Source organism: Cupressus sempervirens, chromosome 5 (assembly GCF_028749045.1).
Source record: "Cupressus sempervirens isolate cs-2001-9-10 chromosome 5, ASM2874904v1, whole genome shotgun sequence".
NCBI lineage: Eukaryota > Viridiplantae > Streptophyta > Pinopsida > Cupressales > Cupressaceae > Cupressus > Cupressus sempervirens.
In genome coordinates, this window is record NC_143122.1 from 231,135,794 (window position 1) to 231,144,558 (window position 8,765).

The window sequence follows — 8,765 nt, forward strand, 5'->3', positions numbered from 1 at the left end:
CTCTTTGGATGCCTGTACGGAGTAATCATAACTGGTTTAGCACCCTCTTCTAACTCAATGATGTTCTCAATCCCTCTATTAGGTGGTGTACCAGGTGGAATATCGCTGAATACCTTACTATACTTCTTCCTCAATATCTGGATGTTTGGATGATATTCTGTCCTTTGTTGTTCCTCCTTTGTGGGCATGAGAGTACACATGGCTGCCCATTCAATATCATTATGCCTCACCAATCTTTCCAATCGTCTGAGAGAAATAGTTCAGATGTCACTATTCCTGATAGCTCTCAACACATGCTGCTTCCCATCTACCTCAAACTTGATCTCCATGTCCTTGAGTCGGAAAGTGACTTCACCCAATAAACGCAACCATGTCATACCCAAAACGATATCCAAGTCGCCCATATTGACCACATGGTAATCTGCTTTGAACTCATAAATATTCAGGCGTAAAGGCATGTCTCTAACCATCCTGTCACACTTAAGAGTGTATCCATCAGCAACCTGTACTCGGAGACCCTCAAACTTCTCTGTCTTAATACCACGGCGCTCAACCAGACGTGCATCAATGAAGTTGTGTGTAGGACCTGTATCAACCAATGTGATCACTTTCTGTCCTGCTAGAACACCACGTAACCTAAAGGATCCCTCTTGCTGAATACTAGACAAACGCCCCTGCTGTAAATGTAACTCAGGTTCCTCTTTTTGCTCTGAATTTCTTTTTTCTCCCTCAGGCTTTGAATCACTGTGATCATCCTCATTTGCTGTACTGTCGGAATCTGACCCTTCGTAATATGCCCACATAACTCTATTGGCCTTTCCCTTAGGTCTCAAAGGACAATCATGTTCTCTGTCATATGGGCCTTTGCAATAGAAACATAGTTTCTTCCTGCGTAAGTCGTTTAATGCTTTTGTATCCAGGGGTGTAGTAGATTTTCCTTGGGTATCAATGCTTTTCCCTTTATTCTTATCAAACTTCTTATTGTCTCTGAAAGAGGTAGTACTCCTGGAAGTGAACTTGCTGTAAGCTCCATACTCCGTGCTTTCCTCATAGCCTCCTGCAGTGTTGGTGGGTCAAATGCCTTAATCCACCCCTTGAGGGGTTCAGACAATCCTTCTGTAAATAAAATAACCAATCGTCTCTCAGACACATCCTGTACCATAACTGACAACCTCTGAAATTCACTAATATAAACCTCCAAATTGCCTAACTGTCTCAACTGTGCGAGGTTGCAAAAATAAATCTCTGGATCTTTCTTATCAAAACGCTCAACCGGTCTATCCACAAAATCTTGGTAGGATGTCACCTGATTGTGGTGCAAAGTAACCATCCCATGTCACCACTAATCATGAGCTGCGGCTTCCAAATGCAAGGTGGCGTACCTGATGGCATCTATCTCAGACATAGGCCTTAATGCTAGGAAGGTGTCCAACTTATGAATCCATGCTTGTGCTGTCATCTGACCACTACCATCGAAAGATGGTAAAGTGAGTTTGCCAGCAGCTCGCTGCAACTTGCTATCATGACCTCCTCTAGGCCTCCTGTTCTGACGGCTACTCCTCATATGCTCTCTCCTCTGTTTAGATAGCGATCAAAGTTCAATAGTTCACACACATGTGGTGGTAATGCCTGCCATTCTGCAGTAGCAGCTCTGAGATCATCCTGAAAATCATCTAGCAAGTCATCTTCTCCTAACTCTTGAGCCTCCTCCCTTAAGAAGGTGGGATGAGTAGGCCTGTTTTCTGTCCATGATCTGCGCCTAGGAGCACCGTGTGAGCCTGCCACACTTTTATTATCATGATCAGGTGTACCTCTACCTTGTTCCTGAATCCTGGGCTGAACAACTCTCTCCATTATGGTAGTCAAAGCTTGTAGTGACTGGGCTATTTCTTGCTGTCCGATAGTCATGATTCTGTAAAACTCTCTGGTCTCATCATCATCAACTCTGGGAAATCGAGGTGGACTCTGTGACTGTCTCTCACCCATATCTCTGAATTTCTATTTGCCCTTATATGTTGCGCTTCTGCGAATATAATATCTGGAATAAGGTTGCATAAGACGTTCTACCCAACAAGATGGCAAGAACACTGCTCTGATACCACTGAGATGACCCTTACAACGAGGCCTCTAAAGACAATACTAGACTTTGGAAATTTTTCAAATATTTGGCATTCACATGAAGAAGTAAAATGTAGTTTTTTTAAACAATTCGCCAACAATAACAAGTTCAATGGAAATTGATAATACCAACAGTTTTTTTAGTGCAAATCCATAACAGAATAGCTAGCTCTTCTTTAATAACAATCCAATGGAAATGAATAACAAGTTTGGTTCAAACACAAACTTGGTTTGCAAAGAGTAGACGATTCATATATATATTTCTTTTAACAACCAAATAGTATCAAAAACCTGAAGTTTGAACCTCCATATGAAATATTGAAGGCAAATTTATTACTTGAAGCTGGGTCGCAATGAGCTCCATATTTGTCCCTGTCTGTTCAAAGAAAATCGTCCATTATTTGATGCACCATCCGACTGTGACTGACTCCAATCCAAACCCGAGTTTATAACCCTTTGCAACAAATAATATCGTCCCCTGCGATTGTGTTTTTCAATGATTTTTCCAGACTCCACGCGGGTGACAGCAATGTCTGCAGATGCTGAAGGAAGTTGCCGGAATTAAAAATGAGAAAATGCTTCTGCCGCCCGATCACATTCCTTTCATCTCTAATTCAAGTGTTTGTGGAAGGATGGATTTGAAACTTCCAATCTGATTTCCTTCCGTGATCTGCCCTTCAATCGTTTGCTCCTACCGCCAGCTGAATGCGATTATATAATTCAAACCCTCTGTCGCCTGCTTATCCTGATGAGGACTGAGCCGTTTGGATTCAGGAATGACCCTGTAACAATTCGGTTGCCAATTCGACCAGGTATGGGAGATTTATAACCACGAATAGGCCTCTTCTCTAGCTCTGTAGTGGTCGATTCCTTCCTGACTGTTCCTCCAATAATCAAAAACCCACTAGATTTGGCCTTTGGCCACAGATTTCCGCCCAGGTGAAGTGACTGAATATCACATCCAGTTTGCAATGATTCGGGTGATATTCCACATGATTCGGGTGATATTCCACACCCTCAAAATTGCTTATCAATGGGAGTTTTCGTTCCCAAAGATAATATGAGAATTTGTAGATCAAATGACTACAAATTGCTCTAACCAAAATAGAGATTGAATTCACAAAACCGCCTGTTCAAATGGGTGCCCCCTGCCCTCTATTTATTTACTTTTTTAAGAAGTCACTGGAAGCTTCTAGAACATCTCTTATTATAATGCACTTTATTATTTTAATTAACTTTATAAAATTAAATAAATAACTTTATAAAGTTAAAAGTGTAATCTCAATTCGACATTAGAACAAATAGGCCCCACTTACTGGATTATAACTCTCCGAGAGCAAAAAATGTAATCTTCCGGCAACAGAATGACTCTCTCTCCAAAATCATTTGCCTACGAGAGTCAGTGATAGGCAAATCTACGGTAGAAGTCATGTCGCCAGAAAGGGGACATGACATAGTGATTATATATTGAACTACAAACAACTATTTCATATATTGAACTACAAACAGCTAGTGATCATATATTGAATTACAAATAATTGAAATACAAACAGCTAGTGATCATATATTGAACTACAAACAGCTATTGCAAGTAATCCAAAAAATCCATTAGAACTATAAATCATTATGTTGAACGAAATGACCATCAAAAAACATGTATTGTTTATCCATTTCAAGAACAAATGGAACCAACGGAGCTGAGAATGTTTTAAATCCAACCAAGTGTGACAAACATGAACAGGTTGTCCATTGCTTCAAAAAGATTGTAAGTTTAGACATAGTCTAAAAAAGGATTATAAGTTCATAAAACTCTGCCAAACTTATATCTAATGTATTCTTCCCTCTCCTCTGCAGTCATCTCTACAAACGCCCAGGCTTTTGTAGGTTCTGAACTAAAAAAGTCATATGCGACAATCAATGTCTCCCTATTAACTCTAGGCATGGCCTTGAGGGCAGTAAATGCAATTGATATATCATGCTTGACTTCCCTCTTATCCACATTGACTTTATGAGCTTTAGGCATGCCCCGGTCTATATTTTGAATACTTTCGCATATAACCTCCAAAGAAGAAGCCATGCTTGGCTTCCTCCTCTTTTGCCTTCTTGTTGATGGCGGAGATGGATCTTGTCTAACAGATGCATTGGAATTGTTTGAATGATGGATTTCATCATCAAATTGAGGGGTATCTTCCATGTGTGTATTAAAGCCTGCATCATCATCAAGATCAGCAACATCTTCAAAGAGATGTCCGTCTTCAGCCTCTGGACCTGTTGCTGCTCCATTTCCGTCAGCTATGTCATTGCCAAAAATGACCGCCAAGTCATTGAAATAGGTAAAGGGTTGCCTCTTGTAGACTCTGCATTTTTGAAATCTTTTCTCTGCGGGATGAAAAAATTTAGAAGTTAGAGGACTTTCATTTCAATTGATTAAGATATACTTTACTTAGATAAAGATATCGTTTAGAGAACATTACCTTTAGCAACTCTTCCCATACACTATCATCTGCATCCACACATTGAGTACTCTCATTCCATGCGAAACCGCTCATGTTTCGTAACTCTTTCATCATTCTATAACCTTGTTTCCATGTTTTGTACTTATTCTTTAAGTTATCCTTTCCGAGATTCATTTTCATTTCTTCATTGAACTTCCTTTGTATTGCAGTCCACGCTTCTTTTTTGAAGCCCCCTTCACCTTTTCTTCCTAACTGAATTTGCTCAAGGAGCAAATCTATCAACTTGCGTTCCATCTCTTTTGACCACACCACTTTCGCATTTTTTGCCGAAGTAGCAACCGTACTTACACGCACCTCCTCATCCATGCTTGTTAAGAGATTGGTAGATGACATTTTAGCTATCAATTGGTAGCTATAAAACTTGAAAAAAACCATCAGCATGTCATAAACTCAGCTAATAACATCTTATGACAATACAGCAGTTTCCATCATTATTAACCCTCTGCAAACTGTGGAATACTACAAAAATGCTTAACACTCTGCCTGACTGCACTAATTTATCTTCTGCAACAATATGCCAACCAAGAAACAAATAACACAGGCCTGAATGCTTTGAATGCTGACAGTACTATTTCCTTTAATCAAATAACCATTCAAATTAACTCTCCATGGCACTAAATTGGAATTTCCTCAATCCTAACGAAGCAATACAAAAACTGTACACATCCCCATGAAAGTTTGAAATTCATATGGAAAACAGCAAAACATATTCAAACTTCCATCAATATCCATTTTTGACTTGCCTTGGCCACTGTAAATGTGGACAAAATACATCATAATTTGAAAACAGTCACACCCAAAAAAGATTCAAACTCTTTGCACATGACAACAAATCTTGTGACAACACTCAAAACCATATATTATAATCCAAAACTCTTTGCACATGCTTTGCAGAAAAATTGAACATGTAAAGTGTTAAGAAAGTTCTCCATGTGCTCAAAAAAATATGGGATGTATTATTCAGTTAAAGGTAGAACCCACATATACATTGGACATGCCACAAGTTTTTCCAATGATCTGCACTGTCCAAATTGTGCAAAGATGAATTCCACATGTAATGTGTCATTAGACAGAAAAACCAAAAACTAAAAACGAAGAAATTGGTCATACAAAAACATGCTTTAGCTTATCAGAGTAATACAACTGTAGATATGACTCTTACACTTGAAGTTCAATGGACTATTCAGTTGATAGATTGTTTTTGTCATGAAAACAGGCATAAACTAACTAGACTATTCAGTCAAAACAGTCGATATCATGAAAAAAAGGCATACTCATTTTTTACAGTGTTCATATGGTTGCAATAATATGTTAGTTATTGCACTTGTTAGGGGCTGGTCACAAGCCAACTAGAAAAGTTTAATTTTTCAACAAAATGTTATTCATACTTTGGAGCACTACTCATAAATGAGATAAAATAGAGAACAACTCTGCATTTTAAACTTTATTAAAGCCTATCCATAAAAATGGGAAGTCTGAAATCCATTCCAGTGGAAGTTTGAAATCCACTCCTGGATAGTTAATCTTATGTAGAAAAAAATAGTTTAAATATTTTGCAATTGATTGTACTAGTGAGGTTCTTTGGTCTTGAGAAATGATTTCACAATTATTTCTGGATGAATTTGGAAGGATTGTATTATTGAAATGCTTTTGTCTTTTCACATGAGTGATTCTTGTTCTTTTGGTTCTTCTTTCTTAAATGATAAATCTACCTACAATCAAATCCAAAAGTGGTGTTATATCTATTTTGTGTGTGAATCTCCTAAGATACATCAAATATTGTTCTTTAAGACTAAATAATTTGAAGAACTGAAAGCTTAACTACAACAATTGATATTTAGAAATATATATTGATTGGTGATGGTGGCATTTGATATTGTTTATAGACCAACAAAATCAAAATTTCAGAAATATATATTGATTGGTGGTGATGGTGGTTGAATGTTTGATCAGGATATAAGCGTTTTGTCACCACACAATTTTCTACATGCAACAGGTCAAATATTAGGTGTAGTTCATCAAAATCCCCTTTTAACTAACACAGTTAAATTTCAAATTAACAAAACCCTCAAAATTTCTCCTAATACTTCGTAAGACTCCTCATATCAGTTCTTCAATCACAGTCTTCCTATCCCTGATATGAATTCTTTAATCAGTCCACCAAATTCTTCCCAAATTGAAATCATTATATTAACTATCCAATTCGTACACCTTGAATAGCTTTGAAACATCACTTAACAATCAAAATTAATATAGTTAATGGCATTGCTTTCTCAGCTATATATTCTTCATCATGCATTTCTGTCTCAGACAGTCTGGAATAGTGAAGTATAAAATGATCCTTGAAAATACAAAGTGCAAATAAATGTTCATATTTTGTGGTACAATTAAGTTCGAGAGTTGTAATCTTCCCACATCCTCTGTGCTATATCATCTCTAAATCTCCCCCAATCATCTCTATCTCGTTGATTCATCCCATAAGTCTCAAGAATTGGCACATTTATCCCAACACGATCATCATCCTCTTCAATTTCCACTATGGATGGAAGACCATCCTCCATCGTAATGAAGTTGTGTAGTATGCCACATGCCAAAACAATCTTTGTTTGGGTAGATATACTATAGGATGTTGCATGCTTTAGGATAGGAAAATGTTGCTTGAAAATACCAAATGTCCGCTCTATCACATTCCTAAGAGAGGAGTGTCAGTGGTTAAATAACTCTTGGGGATTGCTGACTGGGTTTGCTCTGCAAAACTCTTTTAGGTGGTAATATGTACACCGATAAGGAGCAAGAAATCCTGGTACATTTGGGTACCCGACATCAACTAAATAGAATTTTCCTACACAAATAGAATTAAAGTTATATTCAAAATAAAGCATTAAAGTTTTGGTTTAGTTTAATTTGAATATAATCATATTAAATATAATATACCAAGGGGAACCACAAGTGGATCTGCTCTAGAGAGGGCTGAAGCAAGCACCCGACTATCTGCAGCAGACCCTTCCCAACCAGCAAGAAGGTATTGAAACTTATGGTCAAATGAACATACGCCCAAAACATTCTGTGACAAATTACCCTTTCTATCACGATATTTTGCTTGCATGTCCACATCAACAGTAATCGGCATATGAGTTCCATCAAGTGCACCAATACAATCCTATAATAATCAATATTAGTATCAAATACAAATTATTATATGTAGTCTCTAGTAATGAAATACACGCCAATAGCATAGTTACCTTGAAATATGGATCAAAACGGTCCTTCCCAGCAATTTCTGGAGGAGTGGTTGCAACAAGGGGTAAAACATAATTGTTATGAAGTGCTATTATAGCTTTTAAGACCTCGTGGAAGTGTCGACTCACTGTCTCTTTTGAGTGACCAAAGTTATGGCCAATCTTTCGATTCCTTAGATTGTGGCCAAGGGTGTGGAGGAACATCACTAGTTGTTCTTCTAGTGATATGTTTGTCGTATCTTCAATGCTCCCTTTTTGTCTTAGAATTTTGGCCAAGTGAAAGAAGGCTACTCTACTCATGCATATTTGGTCATGGCAATCTGTGTTACTAGAATGGATAATGCGCTTATAAAAAGGACATGCAGCTCTTCTTTGCTTATGCCTATCTCTTCTAGCCTCTTGGGAAGATGCTACTATTAAAACTGCAATATTGGCAAGCAAAACAGCAAGTAAGCGCATGACCTTGATCTTCCTAACTATATGCCCTTGGACTTGTATATCATCAATAAGATCCATCAAATGACCTACAATGGAAACACATCGATCTATTAGGTCACATGAATCATATTATTGTTAAGAGATATCTAAACAATATATAAACACCAATACTTAAAACTACCACAATGTTGTATAAAGGTACATAGACACATAGATGCATAGATCAATAGATATATATAACAAGCATAAAGAACATAACAAGTATCCTAGATTGAAATTCTATGAGGAGAATGTTGCCCATTGTCAAAAAGAGGTGGGAATACAGTGAACAACCCACTTCATATGCCTACCTGTGCTCCTAACAAGAAGTGGTATGTAACTAGACCTAGCTGAATGTATCCTGAATGTTTTTAGCCTCAACATCCTACATTCAACAAAGCAGACACTAGGACGA

At 37.6% G+C, this 8,765-nt stretch overlaps 1 protein-coding gene across 1 annotated transcript; it reads right to left on the reverse strand.

Moving 5' to 3' along the window:
* Positions 1–7,033: 7,033 nt before the first annotated feature.
* Positions 7,034–8,475, reverse strand: LOC149555294 (uncharacterized). The gene is made up of 2 exons (XM_089833611.1): positions 7,877–8,475; positions 7,034–7,794 (listed from the first exon to the last, which is right to left on the reverse strand). Exons 1-2 carry the CDS (start codon positions 8,387–8,389, stop codon positions 7,549–7,551), a joined length of 759 nt encoding a protein of 252 aa, XP_089689737.1. The 5' UTR covers positions 8,390–8,475; the 3' UTR covers positions 7,034–7,548.
* Between the last annotated feature and the right edge of the window lie 290 nt (positions 8,476–8,765).